The sequence below is a fragment of the Tachyglossus aculeatus genome, chromosome 7 (assembly GCF_015852505.1).
Source record: "Tachyglossus aculeatus isolate mTacAcu1 chromosome 7, mTacAcu1.pri, whole genome shotgun sequence".
Classification (NCBI taxonomy): Eukaryota; Metazoa; Chordata; class Mammalia; order Monotremata; family Tachyglossidae; genus Tachyglossus; species Tachyglossus aculeatus.
Genome location: NC_052072.1, coordinates 17,225,765 through 17,238,781, shown reverse-complemented (window position 1 = coordinate 17,238,781; position 13,017 = coordinate 17,225,765). Strand labels below are relative to the sequence as shown.

Genomic DNA, 13,017 nt, shown 5'->3' with positions numbered 1-13,017 from the left:
AGACGGTCCCTACCCAACAGCGGGTTCACAGTCTAGAAGGGGGAGACAGACAACAAAACAAAATATATTAACCAAATAAAATAAATAGAATATGTACAAATAAAATAGAGTAATAAATATGTACAAACATATATATACAGGTGCTGTGGGGAGGGGAAGGAGGTAAGGTGGGGGGATAGGGAGGGGGAGGAGGCGGACAGGAAGGATTGACTGATAAATTGACTGATTGATTGACTGACTGACTGATAAATACTATCACTACTGCCCTGTAGTTATTAGATAGATAACTGGCAGGATGGCCTTAAGGAAAGAGCACAGGCTTGGGTGTTGGAGGAGCTGGGGTCAAATTCCAGCAATGTCACTTGCCTGCTGGGTGACCTTGGGCAAGTCGTTTAACTGATCTGGGCCTCAGTTTCCTCATCTGTAAAATGGGGACTCAGTACCTGCTCTCCCTCCAGCCTTAGACCGTGAGTCTCGTGTGGGACAGGGACCGTGTCTGTTCTGCATATAATGCATTTTCATTCATTCATTCAGTCGTATTTATTGAGCGCTTACTGTTTGCGGAGCACTGTACTAAGCGCTTGGGAAGTACAAGATGGCAACAATGCATCTACCCCAATCACTTGTTTTCTTAAAATGGTATTTGTGATGCACTTACTATATGCCAGGCACTGTTCTAAGAGCTGGGGTAATAATAATAACAATGATGGCATTTATTAAGCGCTTACTATGTGCAAAGCACTGTTCTAAGCGCTGGGGAGGTGACAAGGTGATCAGGTTGTCCCCTGGGGGGCTCACAGTTTTAATCCCCATTTTACAGATGAGGGAACTGAGGCACAGAGAAGTGAAGTGACTTGCCCAAAGTCACACAGCTGACAGTTGGCGGAGCCGGGATTTGAACCCATGACCTCTGACTCCAAAGCCCGGGCTCTTTCCACTGAGCCACGCTGGGTAGATACAAGGTCATTGGGTTGGACACAATCCATTGTCCCACGTGGGGCTCACAGTGTTAATCACCATTTTACAGATGAGGTAAATGAGGCACAGAGAAGTGAAGTGACTTGCCCAAGGTCACACAGCAGGCAAGTGTCAGAGACAGGATTAGAACCCAGGTCCCTCTGATTCCCAAGCCCGTGCTCTATCCACTAAACCACACTGCCCTCCTCCCCCCCCATCCCCCCAGCCTTACCTCCTTCCCTTCCCCACAGCACCTGTATATACGTATATATGTTTGTACGTATTTATTATTCTATTTATTTATTTATTTATTTTACTTGTGCATATCTATTCTATTTATTTTATTTTGTTAGTATGTTTGGTTTTGTTTTCTGTCTCCCCCTTTTAGACTGTGAGCCCACTGTTGGGTAGGGACCGTCTCTATATGTTGCCAACTTGTACTTCCCAAGTGCTTAGTACAGTGCTGTGCACACAGTAAGCGCTCAATAAATACGACTGATTCTCTATGCCACAGCTGTAATTAATATTAGCATTATTGTTACTTGTCAGTAAACCAAAACGCGGAATCAATCGTATTTACTGAGCGCTTACTGTGTGCAGAGCACTGTACTAAGTGCTTGGGAAGTACAAGTTGGCAACATATAGAGACAGTCCCTACCCAACAGTAGGCTCACAGTCTAAAAGGGGGGAGACAGAGAACAAAACCAAACATACTAACAAAATAAAATAAATAGAATAGATAGGTACAAGTAAAATAAATAAACCACAAAGCCTTTTTAAAAAAATTCTCGCTCGGGCTCGGCGGGGCCGATCAGTTGCTGGCTCAGTTACGCGCGTGGCCCAGGATGGCCAGTCCATTCATTCATTCATTGCGTGGCCCAGGATGGCCAGTCCATTCATTCATTCATTCAGTCGTACTTATTGATTGCTTACTAGGTGCACTGCACTGTACTAAGCGCTTGGGAGAGTACAATACAACACAGCCCCTGCCCGTAACGAGCGGTCCAGCGCAGACTAGGAAACTGTGCCGAGATGCCAGCGGCACTTCCCGCGTGAACACATCTTCCTCCACTAATAATAATTATGGCATTTGTTAATCAATCAATCAATCAATCGTATTTATTGAGCGCTTACTATGTGCAGAGCACTGTACTAAGCGCTTAGCACTGTACCAAGTTAAGCACTTACTATGTGCCCGGCACCGTATTACGCGCTGGGATGAGTGGTCGGACAAAGCAAAGAGCACTTGACCACGTGGGGAGAGATGGCGACAAAGGATCTGATCATATGTTGACAACTTGGACTTCCCAAGCGCTTAGTACAGTGCTCTGCACACAGTAAGCGCTCAATAAATATGACTGATTGATTGATTGAACCCTCTTTCTCTCCTCTAAGAGTACGACTTCCAACTGAACAGACATCAGCCATGACTTTAAGGCTCTTAATAAGTACATTCCCTCCCAGCTACTCCTCGGTGATAACCGAGCTGTGGGACAGACGACCACTCTACAGTATTGGAGAAGCAGCGTGGCTCAGTGGAAAGAGCCCGAGCTTTGGAGTCAGAGGTCATGGGTTCAAATCCCGGCTCCGCCACTTGTCAGCTGGGTGATTTTGGGCAAGTCACTTCACTTCTCTGGGCCTCAGTGACCTCATCTGTAAAAACGGGATGAAGACCGTGAGCCCCCCGTGGGACAACCTGATCACCTTGTAACCTCCCTAGCGCTTAGAACAGTGCCTTGCACATAGTAAGCGCTTAGTAAATGCTATTATTATTATTTCTGGAGGCTGTACTGGCATGGCTTTGGGGAAAGAGCCCGGGCTCGGGAGTCAGAGGATGTGGGTTCTAATCCCCGCTCCGCCACTTGTCTGCTGTGTGACCTTCGGCAAGTCGCTTCACTTCTCTGGGCCTAGTTCCCTCGTCTGTAAAACGGGGATTAAGACTGTGAGCCCCCACGTGGGACCACCTGATTACTTTGGATCTTCCCTAGTGCTTAGCGCCTAGTAAGCGCTTAACAAATACCATCATTATTACTGACTGTGCACTGCTTCTCAGAGTCCCTGCGGTTTTGTGGAGCAGCAAATTGGCTCGTGAAAGAAGCAGTGTGGCCTCTGACTCCTCTGGGAGTCAGAGGACCTGGGTTCTAATTCCAGCTCCGCCACTTGCCAGCCAGGTGACCTTAGGCAAGTCACTTCTCTGAGCCTTTTTACTCCTCTGGCCTTCCCAGACTGAGCCCCCTCCTTCCTCTCCCCATCCCCCCTGCATTACCTCCTTCCCCTCCCCACAGCACCTGTATATGTGTTTGTACATGTTTCTTATTTTATTTGTACATATTTATTCTATTTATTTGATTTTGTTAATATGTTTTGTTTTGTTCTCTGTCTCCCCCTTCTAGACTGTGAGCCCACTGTTGGGTGGGGAGCGTGGCTCAGTGGAAAGAGCTCGGGCTTTGGAGTCGGGGGTCATGGGTTCAAATCCCGGCTCTGCAAATTGTCAGTTGTGTGACTTTGGGTATGTCACTTAACTTCTCTGGGCCTCAGTTACCTCATCTGTAAAATGGGGATTAAGACTGTGAGCCCCAGGTGGGACAACCTGATCGCCTTGTATCCTCCCCAGCGCTTAGAACAGTGCTTTGCATATAGTAAGCGCTTAACAAATGCCATCATCATCACTTAAGGAAGGAGCATGTCTTCGTGGATTAAGACTGGATTTTGCCAACTTGTACTTCCCAAGCGCTTAGTACAGTGCTCTGCACACAGTAACCACTCAATAAATAAGACTGAATGAATGAATGCCAACTTGTACTTTCCAAGCGCTTAGTACAGTGCTTTGCACATAGTAAGCGCTTAACAAATGCCATCATCATCATCATCACTTAAGGAAGGAGCATGGCTTAGTGGATTAAGACTGGATTTTGCCAATTTGTACTTCCCAAGCGCTTAGTACAGTGCTCTGCACACAGTAAGCGCTCAATAAATACGATTGAGTGAATGAATGCCAACTTGTACTTCCCAAGCACTTAGTACAGTGCTCTGAACACAGTAAGCACTCAATAAATGACTGAATGAATGAATGCCAACTTGTACTTTCCAAGCGCTTAGTACAGTGCTCTGCACACAGTAAGCGCTCAATAAATATGATTGAATGAATGAATGAAAGGGGTAAAAATACCTGTTCTTCCTCCCATTTAGACCCTGAGCCCGCCGTGGGACAGGGACTGCATTCAGTTTGGTTACCGGTATCTAACCCTCTAGTCCCTCTAAACTGTCAGCTCCTTACAGGCTGGGGACATATCTCCTAATTCCGTTGTACTGTCCTCTCCTAAGCGCACAGGACAGTGCTCTGCACACAGTAAGCTCTCAAAAAGTACACTGAATGACAGACTAGAAGAGCATGTAGCACATGGTAAACACTTGACAAATACCATTAAAAAAGACAAGGGCTGGCGGGGGGGGAGTTAGGTACTGGGGGAACCCTCCACAATAAAGCCCTCAGTGAGCTCAAGGCACTTTGTGGGCCCCAAATTTGGGGTCCTAGCCAGATTGCGGCTGGGTTCATCATCATCATCATCATCATCAATCGTATTTATTGAGCGCTTACTATGTGCAGAGCACTGTACTAAGTGCTTGGGAAGTACAAATTGGCAACATATAGAGACAGTCCCTACCCAACAGTGGGCTCACAGTCTAAAAGGGGGAGACAGAGAACAAAACCAAACATACTAACAAAATAAAAGAAATAGAATAGATATGTACAAGTAAAATAAATAGAGTAATAAATATGTACAAACATCTATACAGGTGCTGTGGGGAAGGGAAGGAGGTAAGATGGGGGGGATGGAGAGGGGGACGAGGGGGAGAGGAAGGAAGCGGCTCAGTCTGGGAAGGCCTGGGTTGTGCCCCATCCTCGCGTCACAGCCCCCACCTGCCACTCTTCTTGTTCAGGCTCTCAGGGAACACCCACATACCCATCTCCAACCAGGTACCCCTCTTCCTTAACCTCTGATAAACTTTCTCCTTTCCTCATCGGGTAAGTCACCTGCCTGGATTGACTTTTAAAATGCATTTAACCCCCTAAGGAAGGCCCATGGACCTCTTAAAAAAGGGAAACTTCACAGAAGATGCAGTGTGTCCTAGTGGAAAGACCGTGGGCCTGGTACTCAGAGGAAGTGGGTTCTAATTCCGGCTCCACCACGTCATTCATTCATTCAATCGTATTTATTAAGCACTTACTGTGTGCAGAGCACTGTACTAAGCGCTTAGGAAGTACAACATATAAACACGGTCCCTACCCAACAACGGGCTCACAGTCTAGAGGGGGGAAACAGACAACAAAACAAAACATGTAGACAGGTGTCAAAGTCATCAGAACTAAATAGAATTAAAGCTATATGCACATCGTTAACAAAATAGAATAGTAAATATGTATGCTGTGTGACCTTGAGCAAGTCCCTTCACTTCCCTGGGCCTCAGTTCTCTCATCCATAAAATGGGGATCAAGACTGTATGCCCCATGTGGGACAAAGACTGTGTTCAACCTGATTAGCTAGTACCTACCCCAGCATTTAGAACAATGCTGGCACATTGTAAAGCATTAACACACACACACCTTAAAAAAAAAGGGGGGGGGGACACACAATGAGGCAAAGAGGAGAGACATTTGGGGTTTTAGATATTTCTTTGAGCTCTCCTGAAAGCTAGAAGAAAATATTGCCTCTCCACCCCCGATCTTTGGAGCTTCTGAAATAGAAATGAGGTACGTTTTCTGGTCCTGTTTAGCTTGCAGGAGAAACGAGCAAGTTTTCATAAAGGCTATCAGCATATCGGTCAAAATCTTGGGCTTCCACAACTCCCATGGTGTTTGCGCACTTGATAATTTTGCCACAAAATGTGAACGTGTTAGATTGGGACTAGTCAAACCTCCCATGAATAAACAGGATAAATAGATGACCAGATCTGGGCCTGACATCAGACTGGAGTCTCACACGTTTTAGGAAAACCAATAGCAAGCTCTGAATCTGAAGAAAGCTAGTCCTAGGGATGGGAAGGGAAGATGGGGGGAGAACCGGGACTGCTGGTCAAAAAATTTAATCGCTGAAGAGAGCTAAAAAGTTGTTTCTGAATACCAACTGTGCAAAGCCCCAGTTTCCCGAGATCTGTGGCGGGAAACGTTGATGGCAGGTAGAGGCTATTAAAAATGGGGGCACTGTGCGGGATGTGCAAAGTAGCTATTTTATCCAGGCTACCGGAAGCAAATTTTTGGACTTCCGATAACTGCTATAAACTGGGATTATTTACTGTGCCAATAAAATTTCCGTTCAATTCACCAGTTACCACCTCAGACTCACTAACCACCACCCACTTTCTGCTGACTGATAGACGGCCCACTCCTAGACTACCTTTCCAATAATTTCGAGGATGGTGCGTCCTCTAAAAATAACCTGGACGCAGTGATTCGGCAAACGTCTGGATTGGAAGGGAAGGTCTCAAGGGAAGGGAAGGGAAGGTCGGCATACGTCTGGATTGGAAGGGAAGGTCTTTCTCAACACCGTGGGACAGCCCTAAGCAGTTATTTCTGAGAGGTAAAGACTCTGGCATATTCGATATCTTCCTAGCCACAATCAGAGAGATCTCCGGCCTCCCCTACGAACGAGATCCTGTGGTTTGCAGTACGAACGTGAACCCTGAGAATAAAAGGGAGGACTAGGCGGGAGGGAAAGGAGAAAATGAGAGGTCAGCGGAGACTTGGCGGATTTAGAAATGAACCTAATAACCTAAGGTTATGAGTGGGACAGGAAGCATTTCTGCTCTCACGTAGCAAGGCAGGCAAAACCACCTCTCCCCCGGCATCCAAGCCCCAAATTCCCGATTTGGTGAGTCTTCAGCAAGAACGGTGCTTGGCACATAGTAAGCGCTTAACAAATACCATCATTATTACTATTATTACCCCTCCAACCCACTCGGGGCTGAGCCATGCGGTCCTGTGAAGGAGAGCAATGCCTCGCCCTCAATCTGAGGAGAAAGAACAAGGAGCATAGCTTACTTCCTCTGGGCTTTGTCCTTCTTGGCCTTGGTCCTTTTCTTGCGGGCCTGGAGTGCGAGCACTGGAATATAAAAGGACACAGTGAAGGGCCCGGAGAAGAAACCCAAGAAGGGGAAAGAATCTAGTCGGGAAGCCAGGCTGGGATGATGGGGGGAAATTGGGGAGAGCGTGGAAAGGTCAGGGGGCCAAAGGAGGCCAAGACAAGGAGCTTATTTATTATTCACTCACTCAATCGTATTTATTGAGCGTTTACTGTGTGCAGAGCGCTTGGGAAGTACAAATCGGCAACCTACAGAGACGGTCCCTACCCATCAACGGGCTTAGGCGCTTAGTCCAGTGCTGTGCACATAGTAAGCGCTCAATAAATACGACTGAATGGATGAATGAAGTAAAACTGTGAGCCCACTGTTGGGTAGGGACTGTCTCTATGTGTTGCCAACTTGTACTTCCCAAGCGCTTAGGACAGTGCTCTGCACACAGTAAGCACTCAATAAATACGATTGATTGATTGATGGAGGATGAGAAAGAGCACGGTCCTGTGGACAGTAGGGAGGGTCTCCGAGGGGTGGGGGAGGAAGGGGGTCTCGTTGACGGGGGGCAGACCACCGAGGGGGCTTCAAATAGACCCAGCCAGGGTGGGATTCGGGGACAATAATAATAATAATGATGGCGTTTATTAAGCGCTTACTATGTGCAAAGCACTGTTCTAAGCGCTGAACAAATGGGTGAGAGTTTGTTTCCCCTTCTAGACTGGGAGCCCCGTTGCTGGGTCGGGACCGCCTCTATCTGGGGCCGACTTGGACTTCCCAAGCGCTTAGCCCAGTGCTCTGCACATTTAATCAGTACGGTTAAACGAGGGCCGGGCTCATTCATCCGTCCATTCAATCGTCTTGATGGAGCGCTTCCTGTGTGGAGAGCACTGGACTAAGCGCTTGGGAATGGGGATTTGGGCTTTGTCCTTCTTGGCCTTGGTCCTTTTCTTGCGGGCCTGGAGTGCGAGGACTGGAATATAAAAGGACACAGGGAAGGGCCCGGAGAAGAAACCCAAGAAGGGGAAAGAATCTAGCCGGGAAGCCAGACTGGGATGATGGGGGGAAATCATCAAATGGGGATTAAGACTGTGAGCCCCACGTGGGACAACCTGAAGGCTCAGTGGAAAGAGCCCGGGCTTTGAAGTCAGGGGTCATGGGTTCAAATTCGGGGTCCACCACTTGTCAGCTGTGTGACTTTGGGCAAGTTACTTCACTTCTCTGGGCCTCGGTGACCTCATCTGTAAAATGGGGATGAAGACTGTGAGCCCCCCTTGGGACAACCTGATCACCTTGTAACCTCCCTAGAGCTTACAACAGTGCTTTGCACATAGTAAGTGCTTAATAAATGCTATTATTATTATTATTATCACCTTGTAAGCTCTCCAGTGCTTGGAACAGTGCTCTGCACATAGTAAGCGCTTAATAAATGCTATCATCATTGTTATTATTATTGGGAAGTCCAAGTCGTCCTAGCGCTTAGAACAGTGCTTTGCACACAGTAAGCACTTAATAAATACTATCATTATTGTTACTATTATTGGGAAGTCCAAGTCAGCCCAGCGCTTAGAACAGCGCTTTGCACATAGTAAGCACTTAATAAATACTATCATTATTGTTACTATTATTGGGAAGTCCAAGTCGGCCCAGCGCTTAGAACAGTGTTTTACACATAGTAAGTGCTTAATAAATGCTACCATTATTATTATCACCTTGCAAGCTCTCCAGCGCTTAGAACAGTGCTTTGCACATAGTAAGCGCATAATAAATGCTACCATCATTGTTATTATTATTGGGAAGTCCAAGTCGGCCCAGCGCTTAGAACAGTGCTTTGCACATAGTAGGCGCTTAATAGATACTACCATTATTATTATCACTTTGCAAGCTCTCCAGCGCTTAGGACAGTGCTTTGCACATAGTAAGCGCTTAATAAATGCTATCATCACGGTTATTATTATTGGGAAGTCCAAGTCGGCCCAGCGCTTACAACACTTAATAAATGCTATCATCATGGTTATTATTATTGGGAAGTCCATGTCGGCCCAGCGCTTAGAACAGTGCTTTGAACATAGTAAGCGCTTAATAAATGCTACCATTATTATTATCACCTTGCAAGCTCCCCAGCGCTTAGAACAGTGCTTTGCACATAGTAAGTGCTTAATAAATGCTACCACCATTGTTACTATTATTGGGAAGTCCAAGTCGGCCTAGCGCTTAGAACAGTGCTTTGAACATAGTAAGCGCTTAATAAATGCTACCATTATTATTATCACCTTGCAAGCTCCCCAGCGCTTAGAACAGTGCTTTGCACATAGTAAGTGCTTAATAAATGCTACCACCATTGTTACTATTATTGGGAAGTCCAAGTCGGCCTAGCGCTTAGAACAGTGCTTTGCATAGTAAGCGCTTACTAAATGCTACCATTATTATCACCTTGCAAGCTCCCCAGCGCTTAGAACAGTGCTTTGCACATAGTAAGCGCTTAATAAATGCTACCACCATTGTTACTATTATTGGGAAGTCCAAGTTGGCCTAGCGCTTAATAAATGCTACCATCATTATTATCACATTGCAAGCTCCCCAACGCTTAGAACAGTGCTTTGCACATAGTAAGGGCTTAATAACTGCTACCATTATTATTATCACCTTGCAAGCTCCCCAGCGCTTAGAACAGTGCTTTGCACATAGTAAGCGCTTAATAAATGCTACCATTATCACCTTGCAAGCTCCCCAGCGCTTAGAACAGTGCTTTGCACATAGTAAGCGCTTAATAAATGCTACCATTATTATTATCACCTTGCAAGCTCCCCAGCGCTTAGAACAGTGCTTTGCACATAGTAAGCGCTTAATAAAGGCTACCACCATTGTTACTATTATTGGGAAGTCCAAATCGGCCTAGCGCTTAATAAATGCTACCATCATTATTATCACCTTGCAAGCTCCCCAGCGCTTAGAACAGTGCTTTGCACATAGTAAGCGCTTAATAACTGCTACCATTATTATTATCACCTTGCAAGCTCCCCAGCGCTTAGAACAGTGCTTTGCACATAGTAAGCGCTTAATAAATGCTGCCATTATCACCTTGCAAGCTCCCCAGCGCTTAGAACAGTGCTTTGCGCATAGTAAGCGCTTAATAAATGCTACCACCATTGTTACTATTATTGGGAAGTCCAAGTCGGCCTAGCGCTTAGAACAGTGCTTTGCACATAGTAAGCGCTCACTAAATGCTACCATCATTATCACCTTGCAAGCTCCCCAGCGCTTAGAACAGTGCTTTGCACATAGTAAGCGCTTAATAAATGCTGCCATTATCACCTTGCAAGCTCCCCAGCGCTTAGAACAGTGCTTTGCACATAGTAAGCGCTTAATAAAGGCTACCACCATTGTTACTATTATTGGGAAGTCCAAGTCGGCCTAGCACTTAGAACAGTGCTTTGCACATAGTAAGCGCTTACTAAATGCTACCATCATTATTATCACCTTGCAAGCTCCCCAGCGCTTAGAACAGTGCTTTGCACATAGTAAGCGCTTAGTAAATGCTACCACCATTGTTACTATTATTGGGAAGTCCAAGTCGGCCTAGCGCTTAGAACAGTGCTTTGCACATAGTAAGCGCTTACTAAATGCTACCATTATTATTATCACCTTGCAAGCTCCCCAGCGCTTAGAACAGTGCTTTGCACATAGTAGGCGCTTAATAAAGGCTACCACCATTGTTATTATTATTGGGAAGTCCAAGTCGGCCACATCTAGAGCCGGTCCCTCCCCAACGACTGGGGGTGGGGGGAGGGGGAGACAGACAACGAGGGATTGGGAACCCCGGAAATTGAGGATAAAACGAGGCAGGCCGAGGGAGAGGGATGCAGGATGGGAGAGGGTTGGGAAGCAGGAAAGGGAAGTGGGAAAGAAGGATGGAGGGGAGGGATGCTGGGGCCTGGGGTGCCCGCCAAAGGGGAGGCCGCGTGCCCTGCCAGGCCCAGGGGCGGGGGGCTGGCAGGAATGAGGAGGGTGAGGGGGCAAAGGGGGGGCAGGGAGGGGGCAAAGGGGCCCCCCAAAATGGGGGCAAAGGGACCCCCCACCTCAGAGCCCCTCAGGGCCTCCTTCTCCCCTCACCTTTCCTCTCCATGACCAGAGTAACCGGGGTAACCGCCCTGCGCCTGCGCACTACCGAGGCGGCGGCGCCTCCCGCCGCGGCCCCAAAACGACTCCACGCACGCCCCCCCCCCCTTCTCGCGCCTGCGCACCGCGCATGGGCCCTACCGTCAGCGTGGGGAGGACGTCGGGCCGCCGCCCGGCTCCCGTCGGTGATTGGCTGGCGGCTCTGCGGGCGGCCGGCCGCCTCGGTCGGTGACTGGCCGCCAGGCTCCCGTCGGTGATTGGCTGTCGGCTCAGCGGGCGGCCCGCCGCCTCGGTCGGTGATTGGCTGGCGGCTCTGCGGGCGGCCCGCCGCCTCGGTCGGTGATTGGCTGGCGGCTCCGCGGGGGGGGTCCCACCGCCTTCCTGCCTCAACATGGCGCCGGTTTGGCCCTGAGGTGGAGGGCCTTGGCAAAGGAAGCCGCTCTTTTCAGCCAGACGCTTAGCACTTTTCAGTCAGTCAGTGGTAGTAACACTAATAAAATCACCCACTCGATCGTATTTAGTGATGATAATAATAACGGCATTTATTCAGCACTTACTATGTGCAAAGCGCTGGCACTTTTCAGTCAGTTAGTGGTCGTAACAATAATAAAATCACCCATTCAATCATATTTATTGATGATAATGATAATGGCATTTATTAAGCACTTACTATGGGCAAAGCGCAGGCACTTTTCAGTCAGTGGTAGTAACTAATAAAATCACTCAATCATATTTATTGCTGATAATAATGGCATTTATTAAGCACTTGCTATGCGCAAAGCACTGGCACTTTTCATTTAATGGTAGTAACAATAATAAAAGCACTCATTCCATCATATTTATTGATGATAATAATAATGGCATTTATTGAGCACTTACTATGTGCAAAGCGCTGGCACTTTTCAGTCAGTTAGTGGTAGTAACAATAATAAAATCACCCACTCAATCGTATTTATTGATGATAATAATAATGGCATTTATTAAGCACTTACTATGTGCAAAGCGCTGGCACTTTTCAGTCAGTTAGTGGTAGTAACAATAATAAAATCACCCACTCAATCGTATTTATTGATGATAATAATAATGGCATTTATTAAGCACTTACTATGGGCAAAGCGCTGGCACTTTTCAGGCAGTGGTAGTAACAATAAAATCACTCATTCCATCATATTTATTGATGATAATAATGATGACATTTATTCAGCACTTACTATGTGCAAAGCGCTGGCACTTTTCAGTCAGTTAATGGTAGTAATAGTAAAATCACTCATTCCATCATATTTATTGATGATAATGATAATGGCATTTATTAAGCACTTACTATGTGCAAAGCACTGGCACTTTTCAGTCAGTGGTAGCAACAATAATAAAATCACTCATTCTATTGTATTTATTGATAATAATAATAATGGCATTTATTAAGCACTTACTATGTGCAAAGCACTGGCACTTTTCAGTCAGTTAGTGGTAGTAACAATAATAAAATCACTCAATCATATTTATTGCTGATAATAATAATGGCATTTATTAAGCACTTTCTATGTGCAAAGCGCTGGCACTTTTCAGTCAGTGGTAATAACAATAATAAAATCACTCATTCCATCATATTTACTGATGATAATAATAATAATGGCATTTATTAAGCACTTTCTATGTGCAAAGTGCTGGCACTTTTCAGTCAGTGGTAGTAACAATAAAATCACTCATTCCATCGTATTTACTGATGATAATAATAATGGCATTTATTAAGCACTTACCATGTGCAAAGCGCTGGGGAGGTTACAAGGTGATCAGGTTGTCCCACCGGGGGCTCACAGTCTTAATCCCCATTTTCCAGATGAGGGAACTGAGGCACAGAGAAGTTAAGAGAAG

At 46.4% G+C, this 13,017-nt stretch overlaps 1 protein-coding gene across 5 annotated transcripts in view; it reads right to left on the bottom strand.

The window, feature by feature from the left end:
- SRPK1 (SRSF protein kinase 1) overlaps window positions 1–11,206 on the bottom strand; it is a 79,101-nt gene extending 67,895 nt beyond the window's left edge. For all 5 annotated transcript variants that reach the window (XM_038748737.1, XM_038748739.1, XM_038748738.1 and 2 more), the window contains exons 1-2: window positions 11,140–11,206; window positions 6,998–7,058 (exon numbers count right to left, since the gene is read on the bottom strand). In XM_038748737.1, coding sequence (XP_038604665.1) covers window positions 6,998–7,058; window positions 11,140–11,152 — 74 coding nt within the window. In that variant the 5' untranslated portion in view covers window positions 11,153–11,206. The remainder of the gene's footprint in view (window positions 1–6,997; window positions 7,059–11,139) is intronic.
- Between the last annotated feature and the right edge of the window lie 1,811 nt (window positions 11,207–13,017).